The 23,405-nt window shown below is 43.7% G+C and overlaps 1 protein-coding gene across 2 annotated transcripts in view; it reads left to right on the top strand.

Annotated features, from left to right (window-relative positions):
* Positions 1–23,405, top strand: part of POU6F2 (POU class 6 homeobox 2) — an 812,961-nt gene that overhangs the window by 758,518 nt on the left and 31,038 nt on the right. For both annotated transcript variants that reach the window (XM_073549965.1, XM_073549964.1), the window contains exon 6: positions 22,450–22,656. In XM_073549965.1, coding sequence (XP_073406066.1) covers positions 22,450–22,656 — 207 coding nt within the window. The remainder of the gene's footprint in view (positions 1–22,449; positions 22,657–23,405) is intronic.

Genomic DNA, 23,405 nt, shown 5'->3' with positions numbered 1-23,405 from the left:
TGCACACGCGCGCATGCAATTTTTTAACGATGTTGGGCGGAACAAAAAATGCAACATGTAGCGTCCGGCGCGTCTGGTCGCACACCTGGAAAATGCACAGTGCACGAAAATGCTGAGGCATGCGTGCAATCACTAGACACTGCGCCCGCCTTTTTAAAGATAGGGGACCATTGCGCATGCGACTGATAGCGCACGAAGCGCTGCGCGATAAAACGCTAGTGTGCAACCAGCCTTACCGATCACAAATCCGAATGCACCATATTAGTGTCAAATTTATGTTTGGCGATCGTTTTCCGAACATATTTGCTCATTTCTACTACATAGTATCCCCAAAAATAGTGTCATTTAAATACTCATGAAAAGAGTTCAGTTGAAAGCAAACAATATAATAAAAAGTTTTGAAAAGTAATGAATCGGAATAATCCACTTAGGTTTCCTTGTTTATGTAGATATTATAAGTTGAAATCCAACCAATCTTCTAAAATTAAGAATGCATTGCTATGCCACAAGTCATCCCCTGACTGAAGAATCAGCATAATTCTTGTGTTTAGAAATGTGATGACAGATCTTAAGCTGTCAAGCCATGGAACATTTTAAGGCTGAAAACAGGAAATTGAAAATAGTATCTGTATTCCAGAGAATGATAACTATTTTCTGATGAAACAAATAGAAAAATGTCAGACAGCCATGCACAGTTGCATCTCAATTCTCTCATAAGAAGTTTTCTCATAAATTACATTGGAGACATGAAACTCTTTATACCTGATGTAGTTTATAGGTCATTGGGGAACAGGACTTATATCATGAAAATGTTTAGGGGCAAATAGACTAGTCTTCTATATTAGATTTATTTTTTCAAGTGAAGGAAATTATGTTTTTAAAATTGTCTTATTATACAGTCTAAATAAATGTATACATTATTGTATAATTTGCTGAATTGCCATTAATTGGAGTCAATTAATATTTTCGATTAAAGGGAACCTATTATGTGATTCATGCAGCCCAAACCATGGGCATCATGTATCAGCCACTGTTGTATGATCGAAACCATGTTTGTCTCTGAAACACTGGCATGTTAACACTTTTAGAGACCATCAGGGACCAAGCTGCATTGGTGACTTGTTCTGCAGGTGGCTCTGCGGGGACTGCTCTCCACCCTCTCACAGTGGCTGACAACACTCTGCCTATACGTGTACGTAGGTAGTGGCTTGTCAGTCACTGTCAGTGGGCAGAGAGAAGTCACTGGGGAGCCACCTGGATCACTTGTGCACAATGTGGCTCTATCCCCTTCACGACTTATGACGCAAACTTAAGCCATATGTCATGTCCTTGCCTTTGGTGCAAGCTCTCAAGCCAAGTCCGCATCTTTCCTTGAACATGACAGATGATTTAATCAGCCATCAGGTGCCTCTAACAGCTATGGGTGGAGTTGAGGTCCACCTGTAGCTGTTAACCTGTTAAATCCCACTGTCAATCTCTGACAGTGGCATTTAACATGCGCTGTCATAGGGGCGCATCATTCCACGCTCACATCAGCATGCCCGTTTACATGATCATGGGGCACCGATGGGTTGTCACGACAGACAGGGGTATGCTGAAAACTAGAGTTGAGTGAAACGGGTCGAAAAAATTCAAAAGTCGCCGACTTTCGCCAAAGTCGGGTTTCATGAAACGAAACCCGACCTTAGCGTGAGGTCGGCCATGAGGTCGGTGACTTTAGCGCCAAAGTCGCGTTTCAAAAGATGCTTTAGTGCCCTTTTTCAGCCAATCAGGAAGAACGGACACTGTGGGCAACGTGATGACATAGGCAGCCGTCACCACCATCTTGGAGAAGGGCATGCAAGTGATTGACTTGCTTTGTGTGGCATCACAGAGGGTATAAAAGGGCAGGGACGCCAACCACCATGTTACTCATGCTTATCTCAGAATAGGGAGAGCTGCTGCAGCTGCTGATTCTGTAGGGAGAGCGTTAGGAAGGCAAAAAGAAAAAAAAAACTGCTTCTGCTGCTAGCGCTTTTCACTGCAGTTACTGTGCAGTGAAAGGTGAAGATTTTTGCTTTTGTGCAGCAGCGCTGGTGGTGATTAGCCTGCCTTTTAAGGCTAGCTGCATTGCTGTGTGCACAATGGTGTTCAAACTGCTTTTTTAAAAGCAATCCAAATTATATTGTTTTGTCCTGGTGATGTAGTGAGCATTCATTTTTTCACACACCGTACAGCGGTGTACGCTCCTCACACAGTACCGTGTACCGGCTGTTATCACGGCCAAATTGAAGCTATCTACGTGTGTGACTCTGTAAGGAAAAGTCGAGGAGTTTTTCCGTTCCTACAGACATACACCTTATAGTTTTGTCCGTTTTTCAAACAGTTTAGTATATTTGCTGTTTGATTTCATTCAAAACTAGAGAGAGACAGCGTATGTCAGTCCATATACAAAAACACGGAGCTTGACAATTTTACATACACCGTACAGCGGTGTATGTGCACGCTCCTCTCTCAGCACTGTGTAACGGCTGTTATCACGGCCAAATTGAAGCTATCTAAGTGTGTGACTCTGTAAGGAAAAGCCGAGGAGTGTGTCCGTTCTTACAGACCTACACTCTAGGGAGATTCCAATTCTGCCCAATTCTATGTACACCTTGTAGTTTGTCATACACTAGGCAATTTCTGCCGGTCTCATTGCGGTGTTATAGACACAGGGCCTGACAGAATCCAACTGTGTCCTGAAGTGTAGAGAGATTCCAATTCTCCACAGTCCTCTATCCACCTTTCTTACAACATCCAGAATCTGCCTGTCACATTGCGGTGTAAAATAAACAGGGCCTGACAGAATCCAACTGTGTCCTGAAGTCTACAGAGATTCCAATTCTCCACAGTCCTCTATCCACCTTTATTACACCATCCAGAATCTGCCAGTCACATTGCAGTGTAAAATAAACAGGGCCTGACAGAATCCATCTGTTTCCTGAAGTCTACAGAGATTCCAATTCTCCCCACTACTATATACACCTTGTACCTTGTTTTACAGTACCATATAGTTGGTGTTTTTTTGGGTACATTTTCCCCAAAAATGAGGAAGTGTGGGAGAAGAGTTCGTGGAAGTGGGCGGGGGTTGGCAGCTGGTAATGATGGTGCTGGTATTGTTAGTGGATCTGCTGGTAGTGGCAAAAGCAAAATAGCACCTAATGCAGGAGGTGTTGAGCCTGCATCATCGTCTGGCTCCACAAGGCCTCGAAGGCTCCCTTTTCTGGGAGTAGGTAAACTGCTTTTAAACCCGGAGCTTCAAGAACAAGTTTTGGCATACATTGTTGACTCAGCCTCCAGCTCTATCGTCTCCTCTTCTGAAGTTTTAAAAAATAAAAGCACTGAGTCATCATTGGTGCTCATGTTCATGAACCACACCTTTCCTTGTGTCCTTCACCCCAACCAAAATTGAAGGATGCGGCAGGCCACACAACAGATTACTCCATGGAGCTGTTTTCACATACCATGTCTGGGTTATCAAGTCAAATCGTGAATTACCCAGGCAAAGATGAATCTGACATGGAGTGTACTGATGCACAGCCAATGATAGATGATTCTGCTGGTATATTGACCCAGACCACTACATTCCCCTCACATTCTACACAGCCAGAATCTGACCCAGAGGAAACTCAGGTTCCCCTTCCCACATACTATACCACCTTACACAGTGACAAAGAGGAAGGTGCAGTTGAAAGTGCAGGTTCCTTGAGCTGGTGGGGGGGCATACTCATGGGCGACGGCACAAGTGCACTGATGCCCAGCCACTGCTAGATGATTCTGCTGGTACATTGACCCAGACCACTACATTCCCCTCACACTCTACACAGCCAGAATCTGACCCAGAGGAAACTCAGGTTCCCCTTCCCGCATACTATACCACCTTACATGGTGACAAAGAGGAAGGTGCATTTGAAAGTGCAGGTTCCTTGAGCTGGTGGGGGGGCATACACATGGGTGACGGCAGGGTGGGCCCTCCCACCGGCAGAGACACTTTTGCGTACTATGAGGGGCCCTGTGCCAGTGCCGTCGCCCATGAGTATGCCCCCTCACCAGCTCAAGGAACCTGCACTTTCAACTGTACCTTCCTCTTTGTCACCGTGTAAGATGGTATAGTATGCGGGAAGGGGAACCTGAGTTTCCTCTGGGTCAGATTCTGGCTGTGTAGAGTGTGAGGGGAATGTAGTGGTCTGGGTCAATGTACCAGCAGAATCATCTAGCAGTGGCTGGGCATCAGTGAACTTGTGGCGTCCCCAGGAGTACGGTCGCCACAGTGGCATTACCTTCCTCCTAGGGAGTGTGATGTCATGCTTGGGAGCAACGAAGGATCTCTCTAGCAGTTAAACCAACACACAACACATTTCCCACTTCACGCCAGCAGGGAGACCTCTGAACATGACTGCTGAGGAGCTGCTCTCTGTGGTCAGGAGGAGGTAAGTTAGGCCATTCTGTGCAGGGAAGGGGAAGTGTGTACGTGAGAAGGGGAGCTGGAGGATGAGCAGAGTTAAGGCTCACTCCTAGCTGGAGCGCATGGTCCGGATTTCGATCTCTTAGTTTGTAGGGATACTGACGTTCCTGCAGCAGAATCCGGAGGAAGTAGCAGCTGTAAATGCTCTGTACCCAACTGAGGATCGGAGGCCCCAGCATTGACGTGTGTGAGCCAGAAGGAAAAGGCTACAGCTGCCAGCCATACGAGAAAGTTCCAAAAGAGAGTCAACAGGGGGAACTTCATTGAACTCAGCACTGCGAGTACCTCAGATAAGCGCTAGAACGGAGGCCACACTACCTATCTGCCGAGAGAGAATTCCAAATTGGCTTCCAGGCAGACCAACTCCTTCTCCATCTGTACTCTGGGTCCTGGACGGCACTTACCAAGTACAGGAAAATGAACTGCATGGCTGTGTCTGTCATCTTTCTCCTGCGCCTGGCACACGGCTCTGCTACATCCTGCACTGCACACCATCTACCAACTCTTTCATCTGCCCTGCGACTATGGCCCTACCTGTGCAGGGCTTCTACATCTTAGCTGCACCACAACATCTGTCCCAGAGAAGTGACACTGCCGCGCTGGTCAATCTAATCAGAAACCACAGGTGGCGTCATGTATCATTCATCTATAAATGTAATTCACCCCTTTGCATGGACGCCCAGGGCCACGGAACGGGTCACCTCCACAGTGACACATCCCTGTGAGACACCGGCCCGGTACCAATTAACCCCACTGCCCTGGCTGGCCACCCACACTCCATGTCAGATTCATCTTGGACTGGCGAATTCACGATTTGACTTGATAACCCAGACATGGTATGATAGAAAGAGCTACATGGACTAATGTGAAGTGTGGCCTGCTGCCTCATTCAGTTTGGGTGGGGGTGCAGGACACAAGGAAAGGGGTTCTTCCTAACCAGGAGCTAGCACTTGACCACTCAGTGCTTGCATTTTTTGAAACTTCAGAAGAGGGGGGCATATTTGATGGAGTCTGTTTCGGCAATGTAAGCCAAAACCAGTTCCTCATGCTCCGCCTTTAAAAGCGGGTAACCTACTCCCAGAAAAGGTATCATTCCAGGCGTTCCGGAGCCAGACAATGATGCAGGTTCAACACTTCCTGCCTTAGCTGCTATTGTGCTTTTGCCACTACCAGCAGATGCACCACCACCATCATCACCAGCTGGCCCCCCCACGCCCATGTCCGCGGCCTCTTCCACCAAACTTCAAAATTTTGCACAAAATAGACACAAAATAAAATCAGATATATGGCATTGTATCAGAAATGTACAGCTCTATTCAGTCAAAGGATAATTGTCAGTCTCCATATATATTCCATCAGTCACACAGAGACTCTCACAGGCTCAGTATGGATTAGACAAGAATATAAAAAGTAGACAAAGTGTACAGTATCATCAGATAGCAGGTATATATAGCATAGTTTAAACATTAACAATGTATGTCTATATATCAGGAGTAGTGTTGAGCCACCACGCTAGTGTTTTGGTTCGTCATACAGGAGGCAAGTTCTTCGAATGTTCGTTGAACCCCATTGAAAACAATGGCAGGCAAACACAAACACATACAAACACATAGAAAACAATTACAAAACACCTTAAAAGGTGTATCAAAGCAGAGAAAATGCTCAGAAGACAAAAATTACATATGGAAAAGGACAACTACATTTAGAAAAGAGGTGGAGGAGTAAAAGGAGGAGGTGGAGGAGACACATATATAGGGTTGTCATTCCCTTATGAAGTCAAGAAAGGCTGGAATAAAAATGTAAAATACCAACCAAAAAAAAAAATTCTGAAATCGAACACGATCATATACCGTCGGACTTCCCACCAATAAATTATGCCAACTGGTGATCGGGCGGCGTTATTCCCACGAACCTCCAAACAGCGTCCATGAAGGCAAAGTGTTTGCTTTCCGGGGGCAGTATGATTGCAAAGCTGAACCTTAAAGGAATGTCCAAAAGGGCACCACCAGGAGTAGAGCCTGCGGCTTAATTGGACTCCACCCGGGAAACCACAACCATGCCACCTCAAGAAAAGATGCACATATTGAAAGCTTTATCGATTGTGTGTGTGGTGTGGTATGTCCGTTTGTAGTTGTGCTAGCAATTTGTCAGCGTTATTCCGTTAACGAACGAGACTCCGGCATGCCCCCGCTGTACGCGTCAAGCTTACTAGAGGAATACGCAAGGCTCTGGCACTATCATGGTCTATCATGGCATTACATGTCCGGGGCTGCATGCGCGCTACACTGAAAGGACCTGCTTTTGTCGCTTACAGGTGCAGATAACCAGCAGAACACCATTAGTGATGGGGATCTGTGATTCCAATTATTCCCCGCGAACGATGATTTCCCAGTAAGTGCAGGTCAACCACAATTCCTGAATTAGGCCTAACCGGCATTCCTGAAAAAATGCAAAAAATTACGTGTCCAAACCACAGTTGCTGTAGTTTGCTTAACAAAGTTGATAGAGGGTACAGTTTCACCGGGTAACACGTATATATGTAGCATAGTTTACACATTAAAAACCTATGTCTATATATCAGGAAGCAGGCTCAGACGGTCTCAGGCCCAGTATGGATTAGACGTGATTGGACCAAGGTGAGAGAGGGTACCGTATCACTGGATAACAGGTATGTATAGCATAGTTTACACATTACACATTAAAAACGTAGGTCTATATAACAGGAGGCAGGCTCAGACGGTCTCAGGCCCAGCATGGATTAGACGTGATTGGACAAAGGTGAGAAAGGGTACCGTATCACAGGATTACAGGTATGTATAGCATAGTTTACACATTAAAAACTTATGTCTATATAACAGAAGGCAGGTTCAGACAGTCTCAGGCCCTGTATGGATTAGACGTGATTGGACAAAGGTGAGAAAGGGTACCGTATCACAGGATTACAGGTATGTATAGCATAGTTTACACATTAAAAACCTATTTCTATAGATCAGGAGGCAGGCTCAGACGGTCTCAGGCCCAGTATGGATTTGACCAGCTTGTACAAAGTTGAGAAAGGGTACATTATCACTGGATAGCAGGTATATATAGCATAGTTTAAATATTTAAAATCTCCATGTTCTCAGTATGGATTAAACAACAATCTAAAAAGTAGAAAAAAGGAAATGTATTTGAAGCGTACACCAGTATACACTTTTGGTGGTATTTTTAAATCTTCATATATATTTCTGTCTCATTAAGACAGTCCAGACTCTCCGCAATAGGAAATGAAATGCATACAATTACAGACATAAATTCTAGTGATTGCAGAAATCTAGGAATTCCTATTCACGGGATAAACTTCCGTCACAATTCTAAGAGGCGATGCAGACCCTCAATTAATTAGTGTGTGGAGACAGCGAAAACCTTTCTTTGTGAAGAAAGTGTCGCTGTATCGCAGTACCGTTGATCTCATCACCATTACTCATATCCATATAATTTTGATCACAGGGAGAGATGTAAACATGGTGCTCACTGCCTATCATGGTCTGTCACGTAACTTTGGAGTGCAAAAGACAGAAGCCACAGGCCGTAGGTGATTCATTTGGATTGGCATGAGAGGGCACATTTAAAAATGTGCGCTGGAATGTCACACGTCTGTGGGTAGGAAAACTGTGAAAGCTGATGAGAAACCACCACTGCATCTCATTGTGAGTCGACGTCCATAAGAAATGGAAGCCATTGATCATCTGAAGCTAGATCCCGGCCAGCGTGACAGGGCATAGCTACGTCTTAACCATCATCTATCAGTTCACCAAATTTGTAGTGGCAGTCCCAGTGAAGGATTTGACAGCCCACACTACACAGCGGAGGAGCAGGGAGAGGCAAACATTGCAAATGCTGGGGCCCTGCCCAAGCAAGGGGGGCCCACTCGTGGGCGTCGGTACTGGCACTGGGCCTCTCATAGTACGGCGGTGTGTCTGACGGTGGGTGTGCACCCCCACCGTCAGAGACACTTGATTGCACTATGAGGGACCCTGTGCCAGCGCCCGCGCCCAAGAGTCTGCCCACCCACCTGTCCAGGGCAACGGCACTCGCACGGTTGCGTGCGCTAGGTGGTGACCCCGGCCATGGGGGGAGGAGGCAGCCCAGTTAGTGAGGTTTACAAAATGGCATATGTTGATGTGGGACATTCACCTGCTGCTAAAGGTGAAATTGGTCAAGTCCCAGGAAGAGGCGGATCAAAGAAAGCCATTTTTCTGTCAACCTATGTGTCATCAGGGTAAGGTGTGACAAAATCCTTGGAAACCCATGCATCGTTCATTTTAATGAAGGTTAGATCATCCACCTTTTGGGTCAACAGACGGGTCCTTTTTTCTGTCAGGATTCTGGGCAAGCGAGCTCCTATAAGGCATATTGTGCCAATTCAGGCCAGGTGTCCAGTTTAGCTGCCCAATAGTCAAATGGGAATGACCTGTGAGGGAGAACATCGATATGGGAGGAAAAGAAGTTTGTAATCATAGTTGACAAGTGCTGTGTCCTGTCACTTTCAATTGATGCAGTATTACCAGTTGTGTGAGCGGGACTTGAAAAATCAGTCCACATCATGGTCATGAAACCCCTGTCTCCAACGCCACTTCGGATGTGTGCACCACCAACACCTCTTCCAAGTTGCCCCCGGCCCCTACGGCTCGTGTGACAACCATCACCGCTGCTGTGTGCTGGGAATGCCTCAACCAACCGGTTTACCAGAGTAGCTTGTTTGTTAGCCAATATTAGGTCAAGGTTGTCCAGTGGCATGATGTTTTGGAATTTGCCCCATGAGAAGCATCCTCCTCCCCTAAATAATCATCCCCATCATCATCCTCCTCCTCCTCCTCTTCTTCCTCCACCTCGTCCATGACAGTTCCCTGAACAGACAATGGCTGACTGTCATCAAGGCTTCCCTCCTCTTCTTCCTCATCATCCTCGGCTGCAGACACCTGCTCCGTGATGTGCGTCAAATTTTGCATGAGCAGACGCATAAGTGGGATGCTCATGCTTAGGATGGCGTCGTCTGCGCTTACCAGCCGTGTGCATTCCTCAAAACATTGAAGGACTTTACAGAGGTCTTTCAGCTTCGACCACTGCACACTTGTCAACTCCATGTCTGCCCTCAAAGTGCCTGCCCGTGTATCCTCCCTCAAATGCATTACGGCCTGCCTCTGTTCGCACAGCTGCTCAACCATGTGCAGAGTGGAGTTCCACCTTGTTGCAACGTCAATAATTAGGCGGTGCTTGGGAAGGTGGAGCAATCGCTGCAGCTTCTGCATACAACTGGAGTGTACCGACGACCGGCGGATGTGCGAGCACAGTCTTCGAACTTTATGGAGCAGGCCTGTTAACGCCGGATAATTAGTGAGGAAGCACTGCACCACCAGGTTCAAGGTGTGAGCCAAGCAAGGTATGTGTCTGAGTTTTGAAAGGGCTATGGCTGCCACAAAATTCCGGCCGTTATCACTAACTACCTTGCCTGCCTCAAGATGTAGCCTGCCCAGCCATGACTCAGTTTGTCGCTGAAAGTAGTCGGCCAGTACCTCCGCCGTGTGTCTGTCGCCCAAACACATCATCTGCAACACAGCCTGCTGACGCTTTCCACTAGCTGATCGATAGTGAGACACATCGTGTGCACCACTGTCAGCTGCAGATGCAGTGCTCGTGCGACTGCGCTCTGTGGATGAGCTTTCGCTTCTGGAGGAGGAGGAGGGTCGAATGCCTACAGCCAACTGTTTCCTATACCATGGGTTAGGCAGCACTGTGCCATCACAGCTGTCCCCTGTGGACCCTGCATCCACCACATTAACCCAGTGCGCACTGATGGACACGTAACGACCCTGGCCATGCCTACTGGACCATGCATCAGTTGTGAGGTGCACCTTTCCACTCACTGATTGCTTGAGTGCATGGACAATGCGGTCTTTCACATGAAGGTGGAGGGCTGGGATGGCTTTGCGAGAAAAGAAGTGGCGACTGGGTAGGTCATAGCGTGGTACTGCGTAGGCCATGAGTTCGCGGAAAGCTGCGCTTTCAACCAACTGATAGGGCATCATCTCTAACGAGATTAGTTTGGCAATGTGGGCGTTCAAACCCAGTGTACGCGGATGAGAGCATGAGTACTTTCTTGTCCTACTCATAGTCTCTGGTAGGGTGAGCTGGACATGCGAGCTGCATATGGTGGAACTAGCGGTGGACATGGCGGACTGAGAGAGGGTTGATGATGGTGATGGAGTTGGTGTTCTTTCTGATGGCCTAGATTCAGTCTTTCGTTGCATTAACAGTGTGATTCCCTGACTGATTTTCCCTTGCGACGACACCTCAACATTTGCTGCTGGTGGTGTGCTAACCGGTGGACTTACAGTGGGGGAAACAATGTAGCGTTGCTGACTACCTTATTTGGGAGCAGTAGCACATGTGGTACATGAGTTTTGGTAGTCCGTCCACGCTTGCAAGTGCATGGTGGTTAAATGTCTTAGCATGCAACTGGTATTCAAATTTCTCAGATTTTTCCCTTCGCTAAAGGTCTTTGCGCTCTTCTTACAGATAACCTTTGCCTGATCATTAGGATTTTGTTCAAAAAAGTGCCACACTACACTCTTCCTACTATGGAAGACATTTTGAGGCCTTGTACGCTGTGCTATTTTGACCGTCTGGCCAAGCTGTCCTGCAACTCTTTTGGCTTTTGTAACCCGTTTTTGGACTGCTCCAGGCCTGCCAGATAATAGATGTTGCGATGTCGATGCCTGCTGCGTATGCTCCTCCTCCTCTTCTGAGCTATTGGCAGCGGCACCCTCTTCCCCCAGTGGATGCCAATCTGGGTCAACAACTGGGTCATCCATCACCTCCTCTTCAATGTCATGTGCACCTTCCTCTGTGTCACCGTGTATGGTGGTATAGTATGCGGGAAGAGGCACCTGAGTTTCATCTGGGTCAGATTCTGGCTCAGTACACTGCGAGGACAATGTAATGCTCTGAGTGAATGTACCAGCAGAATCATCTATCAGTGGCTGAGCATCAGTACACTCCATGTCAGATTCATCTTTGCCTGGGTAATTTACGATTTGACTTGATAACCCAGGCATGGTATGTGAAAACAGCTCCATGGAGTAATCTGTAGTGTGGCCTGCCGCATCCATCAATTTTGGTTGGGGTGAAGGACACAAGGAAAGGTGTGGTTCATGAACATGAGCCTCCAATGATGACTCAGTGCTTTTATTTTTTAAAACTTTAGAAGAGGAGGCGATAGAGCTGGAGGCTGAGTCCTCAATGTAAGCCAAAACTTGTTCTTGAAGCTCCGGCTTTAAAAGCGGTTTATCTACTCCCAGAAAAGGGAGCCTTTGAGGCCTTGTGGAGCCAGATGATGATGCAGGCTCAACACCTCCTGCATTTGGGGCTATTTTGCTTTTGCCACTACCAGCAGATCCACCACCAACACCAACACCATCATTACCAACTGCCAACCCCCGCCCACTTCCACGGACTCTTCCACCACACTTCCTCATTTTTGGGGAAAATGTACCCAAAAAACCACCAACTATATGGTACTGTAAAACAAGGTACAAGGTGTATATAGTAGTGGGGAGAATTGGAATCTCTGTAGACTTCAGGACACAGTTGGATTCTGTCAGGCCCTGTTTATTTTACACCGCAATGTGACAGGCAGATTCTGGATGTTGTAAGAAAGGTGGATAGAGGACTGTGGAGAATTGGAATCTCTCTACACTTCAGGACACAGTTGGATTCTGTCAGGCCCTGTGTCTATAACACCGCAATGTGACCGGCAGAAATTGCCTAGTGTATGACAAACTGCAAGGTGTATATAGAATTGGGCAGAATTGGAAACTCCCTAGAGTGTAGGTCTGTAAGAACGGACAAACTCCTCAGCTTTTCCTTACAGAGTCAAACACTTAGATAGCTTCAAATTGGCCGTGATAACAGCCTTTACACAGTACTGAGAGAGGAGCGTGCACGTACACTGCTGTACGGTGTATGTAAAATTGTCAAGTTCCATGTTTTTGTATACGGACTGACAGACGCTGTCTCTCTCTAGTTTTGAATGTAATCAAGCAGCAAATATACTAAACTGTTTGAAAAACGGACAAAACTATAAGGTGTAGGTCTGTAAGAACGGACAAACTCCTCGACTTTTCCTTACATAGTCACACACATAGATAGCTTCAATTTGGCCGTAATAGCAGCCGTTACACGGTACTGAGAGAGGAGCGTGCACATACACCGCTGTACGGTGTATGTAAAATTGTCAAGCTCCGTGTTATTTGTATACGAACTGAGACACGCTGTCTCTCTCTAGTTTTGAATGTAATCAAACAGCAAATATACTAAACTGTTTGAAAAACAGACAAAACTATAAGGTGTAGGTCTGTAAGAATGGACAAACTCCTCGACTTTTCCTTACAGAGTCACACACGTAGATAGCTTCAATTTGGCCATGATAACAGCCGTTACATGGTACTGAGAGTGGAGCATGCATGTACATCGCTGTACGGTGTATGTAAAATTGTCAAGCTCCGTGTTTTTGTATACGGACTAACACACGCTGTCTCTCTCTAGTTTTGAATGTAATCAAACAGCAAATATACTAAACTGTTTGAAAAACGGACAAAACTATAAGGTGTAGGTCTGTAAGAATGGACAAACTCCTCAACATTTCCTTACAGAGTCACACACGTAGTTAGCTTCAATTTGGCCGTGATAACAGCCGTTACACGGTACTGAGAGAGGAGCGTGCACGTACATCGCTGTACGGTGTATGTAAAATTGTCAAGCTCCGTGCTTTTGTATGCGGACTGACACACGCTGTCTCTCTCTAGTTTTGAATGTAATCAAACAGCAAATATACTAAACTGTTTGGAAAATGGACAAAACTATAAGGTGTAGGTCTGTAAGAACCGACAAACTCCTCAGCTTTTCCTTACAGTCACACACTTAGATAGCTTCAATTTGGCCGTGATAACAGCCGTTACACGGTACTTTGTGACTAGCGTACACCGCTGTACGGTGTGTGAAAAAATGAACGCTCACTACCTCACCAGGACAAAACAATACAATTTGGATTGCTTTTAAAAAAAGCAGTTTGAACACCAGTGTGCACACAGCAATGCAGCTAGCCTTAAAAGGCAGGATAATCACCACCAGCACTGCTGCATAAAAGCAAAAATCTTCACCTTTCACTGCACAGTAACTACAGTGAAAAGTGCTAGCAGCAGAAGCAGCTTTTTTTTGTCGGTGTCCCCGCCCTTTTATACCCCCTGTGATGCCACACAAAGCAAGCCAATCACTTGCATGCCCTTCTCCAAGATGGTGGTGACCGCTGCCTATGTCATCACGTTGCCTACAGTGTCTGTTCTTCCTGATTGGCTGAAAAAGGGCGTTAAAGCATCTTTTGAAACGCGACTTTGGCGCTAAAGTCACCGACCTCGTGGCCGACCTCACGCTAAGGTTGGGTTTCGTTCCATGAAACCCTACTTTGGCGAAAGTCGGCTACTTTTGAATTTTTTCGACCCGTTTCACTCAACTCTAATTGCATCTATATTCTAAAAGAAAGCTAATGTAACATCAATTGATTTTCACTCTGCTATCGAAGGAATAAAAGAATCCACACTATCTATAAATAGAGAGATGGTGTGTGAACGCAAAGCTAATTTAAATTAATTTTAATTTCCTGGCCCAGATGAATTATATCCTAGCATACTGAGATTGCAGAGGAAATTACAGGACCACTAGCCAACATCTTTGAAAATCCTGAAGAACAGGAGAAGTCTCAGAAGATTGGAGAAGGGCAAATATTGTCCCTATCTTCAAAAAAGGAGAGGATGGAGCCAGGAAATTACAGGTCAGTGAGTCTTACTTCTATACCAGGAAAGATCTTTGAACAAATTATTAAACAGCATGTATGCAAGTACTTGGATATTAATATTGTAATTAACCAGAGCCAGCATGAGTTTGTAGCAAACAAGTCACACCAGACTAATCTAATTTTCTTTTATGATGGAATCACTGACTTGGTGGATCAGGAAATGCTGTAGATATAGTATATCTTGACTTCAGCAAACCATTTGATAAAGTATCTTATACTATCCTTATTGAGAAATGACCAAGCATTGGATTGAAAAGGCTACGGTGAGGTGGATTCATAACTGGCTCAGTGATTGTACTCAAAGAGTCGTAATACATGGTTGCACATCCAATTGTAGGAGTGTTTCAAGTGGGGTACTACAGAGCTCTGTCCTGGCACCAGTGTTGTTCATCTAGTGATAGCTAATACTGAAGAAGACAGAGAAAGGATTCAAAGGATCTAAATAAGCTTGAACAATGGGCAGAGACTAATAGAATTATATTTAACAGGGAGAATGCAAGATTCTACATCTGAGCAAGAGAAATAAAAATTACATCTACAGAATAGGGGAAATAGAACTAAGCAACAGAATGTGTAAAAAAGATATATTGGTATACTAATAGATCACAAACTGCACATGAGTCAAAAGTGTGATGCAGCAGCAAAAAAAGCAAATACAGTTCTGGGATGTATTAAGAAACATAGAGTCTTGATCATGTGAAGTAATTATTCCCCTCTACTCCTCCTTGGTCTTGTTTACACATGGGAAAATGAGAAGCAATGGAATGACGCTGAAAGGGAGAAGATATAGATTAGATATTACAAAAAAGATTTTGACAATGAGTGTGATCAATGAGTGGAACAGGCTGCCAAGGGAGGTGGTGAGGTCTCCTTCAATGGAAGTCTTCAAACAGAGGCTGGACAGACATTCCAACTCTAACATTCCATGATTCTATATCCCCCATCCTGGGCCCCTTCCTGGTATAATGACCCCCATCTTGGGCCCCTTCCTTGTATAATGTTTTGCCACTCTTTTCCCACATATTAAATGAAAAAAACAATTCTTCTTACCTTCTTACACTTCCATGACATACGGCACCCTCTTCTATAGCTGATTTCAGTGTAACGGCACAGGCAGCACATGATGTCACTGCCATGAGCTGCTCATTGACTGGCCTGCCATTGTCAGCTGCTGGCCTTTGATTGGCAGGTGGATTATATTGCAGTGGAGGGACCCATGGGATGCAATGCACTTTAGATGAATATGCATCCTCAAATTCACATCTAGCTGAAATAGGCGTCAAAGGTTCTCTGTCCTTCACAGGCCAGTCTTTGTCACAATCTCTGTGACCACGATTGTTATGCCCCTGTTCAAACAGATGTATACTGTATAGCTCCCCTTAAACATAATAAATTCACCTTCAGGGAACTTCTAAGTTCTCCCCAAGGTGATGACTACAGGCAGCCAGAATTTTAGCATTGAACTATATCGTAGGGTGGTTCAGATTTCTGTTTTACAAAAACAGAGCCCCAACCTTAAAAATGTAATATAAAATTATTCTGAACAGATTTCAAGACTTATGTACTGTAGATTAAAAAAGGCAAGACTGTAGGTGCAAAAGGAAAAGGGTCAGTCTGAATTCCCTGTAATACCAGCAGTCAGGTTTCTTTAAAAGTTTAATACCTTCAATTAAGTGAATACAATTTTTTGCAGCCCACTAACAACTTTTGCTAAAAATCATATCATTCAATATTCAGATCCTGAAGTCATACATTGGTTTGAAACTTGTAATTCTTGTTAGGTTTGAAATAACGACTTTCAATAATGCTGATAGTTCTTAAGTGCCTGTAAATGTCAGCATACCATACCAACTAAAATATAATCAATGTGGCGAGAGTACGTTAGCTATTTCACATTTCTTACCACCTTAAAGCTAAATGCAAATAATGTACCACCACAGAGTAGACCAGGGATCCCCATTGAGTCAATTTTTATGAAAACTATGCAAGTGTTTATATTTAGCTTCTTGGAATTATTTTTTTCTTCTTGGAAAACAAACCACATGGGCCAGCCAATCAGAGTAAACATAAAAAACCACAGCAGCATTTATTAACCATAGATATACAAAATATCAACATTCAGAGGCGCCAGAAAAAAAACATTGTCAATGTAAATATCAGAGAGTACAGAAAGGGCAAGACTATTGGGGGAAAAAGCTCCATCCACATAATAAAGGCCAAACAATGGGAGCAGTAAACAAATCGCATTTAAAGAAATTAACTCAACAGAGGTGAACAAAGTTAAAATTAATTTAGAATAAAAAATTAAGTAGTAAAGAAAAAACATAAAATTATGGTGGAATGTAGACATCTGAAATCAAATATGCAAATAAAGTCCATGGAGCCTCATTTAAGAGTCTCAAACACGGGACTAGCCAGATCTTCCTCCAGGGAAGGACCCAGCCAAGGGGTGGCTCCTTTCGGAAACCACCATTACCACCATATTAAGTGGCCCTTTAAGTCAATATCCAGCTCTTTACGAGTTTACAGATATGACAAGGGAAATACCAAGGCCAGGTATCCATCCACAGACAGCTGTTTCAGGGTGTTGCCCCTCATCAGTGTGGAGTAGGATTCTGGCTAGGTGGGAGCAATGCCTAGTAGACCAACATCACGAAACAATCACTGACCTCAGGGAGACCAGTCAAAGAAAACACTGCGGCAGCCGGCAAAGGCGCTCAATCAGTGAAATCCTAGGTGCAATGCTCCCTGGGAAATACAAATATGCAAATAAAGTCTGTGGAGCCTCATTTAAGAGTCTCAAACACGGGACTAGCCAGATCTTCCTCCAGGGAAGGACCCAGCCAAGGGGTGGCTCCTTTCAGAAACCACCATTACCACCATATTAAGTGGCCCTTTAAGTCAATATCCAGCTCTTTACGAGTTTACAGATCTGAAAGCAGTGAATCGTCAGTAATCAGTCATTAGATGATCAATTAAAGGGCCACAAGTATCGTTATATTTCACTTACGACTGCTAAGAAAACCTATGGAGGTAAAAGTGATGAAACATCTAATCAAAGAAATGGTGAGATCATCTATACCAGGGTTCCCCAACTCCAGTCCTCAAGAACCACCAACAGATCATGATTCAGGATTTCCTTTGTATTGCACAAGTGAAGCAATTATCACCTAAGCAATACAAAGGAAATCCTGAAAACATGATCTGTTGGTGGGCCTTGAGGACTGGAGTTGGGGAACCCTGGTCTATACATATAATTTCATATATGCAGTAAGACTGGGTTCACACTTGCTCCCCGGACAGCTGCGTACTTCCTCCCTGAAGCTCCGCCCATTTCCACACTTCTTTTGTTTAGGTCCGCCTACTTCTGCATGTGTCCTGCGTACCTATCTTTAACATTTGGTATGCAGGACTTGCGGATGTATGCGGATGCTTTGTTTTGATGCACTCGCCGACTGCACGGGAGTGCAACAAGTTGCGTTCCTGCGCGGTCAGAGGGCACGTCAAAATGACTTATCCGCATACATCCGCATGTCCCCCGTACCCAATGTTAAAGATAGGTACGCAGGATGCATGCAGAAGAAGGCGGACCTAATTTAAAGAAGTGCGGAAATGGGCGGAGCTTCAGGGAAGAAGTAAGCAGCCGTCCGCGGAGCCCCGGTACGCAAGTGTGAACCCAGCCTAAAGCAGTTGTCTTACTATAGTTGGGAATCTAAACTTCCATAGAATAGCTATAGAAGTTCCAGATACATTAACCAGAAAATTTTTAGAATGTTTTAGAATAAGAATACTGTGATTATAAAAGAAGAGCTCCAAGTGAAAAATGCAACCAAAGTCCTTCAAATGTAGTGATCTGCTTATCTTCAAACTAGAAATGGTATATTGGTCAATCCAAAAGATCTCTTTAGCGAAATTCATATCAGAGTTGCAGGTCCAGCAAGAATGGAAAATTGAATAGTTTGTAATTTCAAAGGTACGTTTTGCCATCAGAAATGTAACCTGTATCCCACTGGCTTAAAATGAGGAACCATTCCAACTCCATTTCACAAAGGTTTGAAAGGTGTCAGAGTCCTAGTCAAGAGGGGAACTAGAACAAGGGTTTTATGAAAAAAAAAACAATGAGAAAATTCCTAGGTAGTTCGGAAAAGGTAGAAAATCCAGTTTCACAAACTTCTTTGAAAAAAAATATGCATTTTCTTTATTAGTGAATAATAGTAATCCTGTGAAAAAAAATAGTTAAAATTACATATATTTTCCCCTGAACATATTAATGAGGCTGCCATTGTGCAGACCGGATCTTACCACTATATATATGCATCAGCAATGGTCAGTTATTATCATGACTAAGAGTGTTATACACCTGAAACACATAGATCTATACTATGCCTTCTCCATGGATCCTATAGCCATGCTATGAATTTAGAATTTTAATTTTTTTTTCACTAGATTACGATTATTCACTAATAAAGGAAATTTATATATATTTTTTCCTTTAAGGCTGTGTGCACACGTGTGGATTTTTCGCGTTTTTGACGCATTTTTTTTGCCATGAAAACGCTAAAAATCCGCAATCCATTGAAGTCAATGGCATTCCGCACATGCTGTGCTAATACTGCGCATTTTTCCGCGGTAGAATCGCATCGCAGAAAAATATGCAGCATTGACATTCTTTTTGCGGAATCGCGGGGATTCCGCATACATAGGAATGCATTTTTCCACTTACTTTCTGCATGTGGCTAATCGGATCATGTGCGGATGGTACCCAGGGTCTGGAGGAGAGGAGACTCTCCTCCAGGCCCTGGGTACCATATCCCTGTTAAAAAAAAGAATTAAAATAAAATATAGTGATATTCTCACTTTCCGGCGTCCCCCGCAGCGTTCCCAGGCCTCAGCGCAAGTCCCTTTCCCAGTGATGCCTTACGACAATGACCTGTGATGATGTAGCGGTCTCGTGAGACTGCTATGTGATTGTCGCAAGGCATCACTGGGAATGGGAGTTGCCGGGAACATCACTGAGGCCTGGGAACGCTGCGGGGGACGCCGGATAGTGAGAATATCACGATTTTTTTTATTATTATTATTTTTAACATTATATCTTTTACTATTGATGCCACATAGGCAGCCTCAACAGTAAAAAGTTGGTCACACTTGTGAAACACTATGTTTGACGAGTGTGACCAACCTGTCAATCAGTTTTCCAAGCGATGCTACAGATCGCTTGGAAAACACTAGCATTCTGCAAGCTAATTACGCTTGCAAGAAGCTATTTTTCTGTGGCAATTCCGCAACATGTGCACATAGCCTAAAAGTTTGTGAATATGGATTTTCTACCTTTTACTGCTATGAAAAATGCTGGGTCACTTACTAGAAAATGTAAATACAATTGGTATTCTCAAGACCAGATCTAAAAATCCACTCAACCTCTTGTAAAGTTTGGGCAATTTAGTAGCTCTAAGAAATTTGATTTTATGACTACTTCATGAAATGGAAAACTTACATCTCGACAGTAATTACAAAGTTCATTTTCACTCTGTAGAATAAATCTTTAGTTGCTATAAGGGAAAGAAAATAGCTGACAAATTGATATTAATAGGTCTTATATAGGTTACATTTGGTTCTATTCAGTACTCTTAGTGCACAAGGGTGCAGAGTTGAGAGTTAGAGCGAATTTGATACTTTCTTATTTTACCAACATAAGTAACACAGAAACAATATGGTCTCAGTCCTTTGACACACAATACAGTCTGCATAAAGAAACCCAGATTATTATATACTTTATTACTAGCTGAAGAGCCCGGCGTTGCCTGGGCATAGTAACCAACTGTGGTTAGTTATAACAAATTATAATCATTATATTGCACATAAAAACATTTCACATCATATATTCAACACTACAGATTTGCAACACAAATTAACTAAACGATTACCCAAGTATCCTCTCCTGTGTGATACTTTCTGCTGAGCTGTGTATCTAATCCTATCATGTGTTACTGACTGCTCAGCCGTGTATCTAATCCTATCCTGTGTGATACTGACTGCTGAGGTGTGTATCTAATCCTATCCTGTGTGATACTAACTGCTGAGCTGTGTATCTAATCCTATCCTGTGTGATACTGACTGCTGAGCTGTGTATCTAATCCTATCCTGTGTGATACTGACTGCTGAGCTGTGTATCTAATCCTATCCTGTGTGATACTAACTGCTGAGCTGCGTATCTAATAGACGATAAAACCATAGAAATGATAAGAATAATAGGCCTCAGTTACCACAACTGTCTACAAAGAAAACTGTTGCTGATAGCAACCAATCACAGCTCATTTTTCATCTTTTAAACAGCTCTGGGACAGCGTGGTGAGTTTTGAGTGGCGACTTTTGTGTTTTGACTTTTATTTGGCGAGGTTGATGTATGTGTGGTGAAGTGTGTGCTGAGGGTGGTATATGTGTTGAAGCACGTGGTAGTGTGTGGCGCATTTTGTGTGTATGTGTTCATATCCCCGTGTGTGGTGAGTATCCCATGTTCCCATGTCAGGGCCCCACCTTAGCAACTGTAGGGTATATACTCTTTGGCGCCATCGCTCTCATTCTTTAAGTCCCCCTTGTTCACATCTGGCAGCTGTCAATTTGCCTCCAACAGTTTTCCTTTCACTATTTCCCCCAGTATGTAGATAGGGGCGCAATTGTTTGTTGAATTGGAACACGCGGGGTAAAAATTTCACCTCACAAAATAGCCTATGACGCTCTTGGGGTCCAGACGTGTGACTGTGCAAAATTTTGTGGCTGGAGCTACAACGGTGCAGATGTCAATACATACATACACTTTTTCCCCATTATGTAGATAGGGGCAAAATTGTTTGGTGAATTGGAAGGCGCGGGGTTAAAATTTCACCTCACAACATAGCCTATGATGCTCTCGGGGTCCAGACATGTGACTGTGCCAAATTTTGTGGTTGTAGCTGCGACGGTGCGGATGCCAATCCCGGACATACACACATACACACACACACACCCACATTGAGCTTTATATATTAGATGACATAGACATTAAAAGGGTCATTACACAGCAGCATTATAGATCTATGCACTTTTCAATATTTTCTCAGTTTTTTACCTGGAAATGTATTTGATGCAATAAGTTGTACATCCTCTGTCATCTTATGAAAGAGCATTTTTTTTTATTACTAAATGGTATCTAATACCAGGACAGACTTCAAGCCAGTGTCCAAGTGGAGCTAAGTATATAGTATGTGACCACATGGTCTTGCTCGGCATCCTAATTGACCATACAGGACATCCACATCCACCACAGCGTGGATGACTACTGTTTGGCTAGCTTCATTTTCTTATGGCATTCCCATATAAATGTTTCATTAAATTTAATACGCAGGAACTTTACTAAAGTACATTCAGCTAAGAGAAAATTATCATCTGCATTTTTGCCGAACTGAAACAGTTTTTGCTCTCGCACTCATTACAACAATGTAGAAGAGTAATATGACACCTATTGATGAGCGAGTGTGCTCGTTACTGGAGTTTTCCGAGCATGCTCTGGTGTCCTCCAAGTATTTTGGGTGTGCTCGGAGATTATGCTTGAGTCCCCACAGCTGCATGATTTGCGGCTACTAGGCAGCTTGAATACATGTAGGGATTGCCTGTTTGTTAGGGAATTCTCACATGTATTCAGCCTGTCTACAAGTCACAAATCATGCAGCTGCGAGGACTCAAACATAATCTCCGAACACGCCCATATTACTCGCAGGACACCCAAGCATGCTCGGAAAACTCTAGTAACGAGCACACTCGCTCATCACTAATGGCAACTAAAGATTTCTCACAGTTTCCTGCAGTGCTCTCCAAATCTAAAATTCAGGTGGAAATTTGTGAACTTTTTGGAAGATATTTGTAAGACTTTTTTTTGCTTATCTCCACTTTCTTGCGAGTCACTTGGCCTATGTTGTATAATTGAAATTATCATAGATAATTGTTGTCCATGTTATATATCATGTTATATATTTGGAGAAGGCGCTTTATCATTAAATGTTAATAATATGCAGACAACTATCATTCTTTACAGATTATTGGAACAATTCCACTCATGCCAAGCCCAGTGTCATCAAACCAAGCGGGAGGCGGAGCTCAGGGACTTCAAGTGCAACCCATCACCCCACAACTGCTGACCAATGCCCAGGGACAGATCATTGCCACTGTAATAGGGAACCAAATTTTACCAGTGATCAATACCCAGGGGATTACGCTTTCGCCACTCAAACCTGGCCAACAGGTAATTTGATCATTAAATATAACCAGGTGTTTTTTTTTAAGGTATTTATGAATTATTGAATTACAAGCAAAATAAGCTGAAATATTTTTGTAAAAGTGAACTACCTCTGCAGTGTGCATTACTGGGGTTCATGCATGATGACTTTGGAAAAGTTATGAGTTTGTTATGCCATTTGTCTGATTCATACTCCATTTACCTTAATGTAGCACATTATAGAAATACTGTGGGTGAAATAAGTTGAATATGTCACCAATTTTGTAAGTAAATAAATTTCCAAACGTGCTGTTGAAAAATTTTTTTTCTTCAGATGTTGTTTACAACCCATCCAATCCACACAGGCAATGAAATGAAGCCCTATATGCCCATAAATTAAGTCATGTGAAAAATGACACAGGTAAAAATGTATTGAACACAACTTTTGAAATTTATTTAAAACTCATACAAAAGTCTTTGTTGGAGATGACAGCTTCAAGACAGCACCTGTATGGAGAAACTACATACATTACTCACGGTAGATTCTGACAATTTCTTCCACACAAACACTCTTCAAATCCTGAAAGTCCTGTGGGCTCCTACTATGAACTGTGAGCTTTAGTTCCTTCCATACATTTTGTATTGGATTCGGGTCAGGTGATTGCCTGAGCCATTCTAGCAGCTTTATTTTCTTTCTCCGAAACCCAATGAGAGTTTCCGTGGCTGTGTGTTTGGGATCATTATTTTGCTGAAATGTCCTCTAAAGTTTAGAGCAC

This window comes from Dendrobates tinctorius, unplaced genomic scaffold (assembly GCF_039654945.1).
Source record: "Dendrobates tinctorius isolate UK_male_01 unplaced genomic scaffold, ASM3965494v1 ptg000162l, whole genome shotgun sequence".
Taxonomy (NCBI): Eukaryota; Metazoa; Chordata; class Amphibia; order Anura; family Dendrobatidae; genus Dendrobates; species Dendrobates tinctorius.
This window is presented reverse-complemented; position numbering and strand designations above follow the sequence as displayed.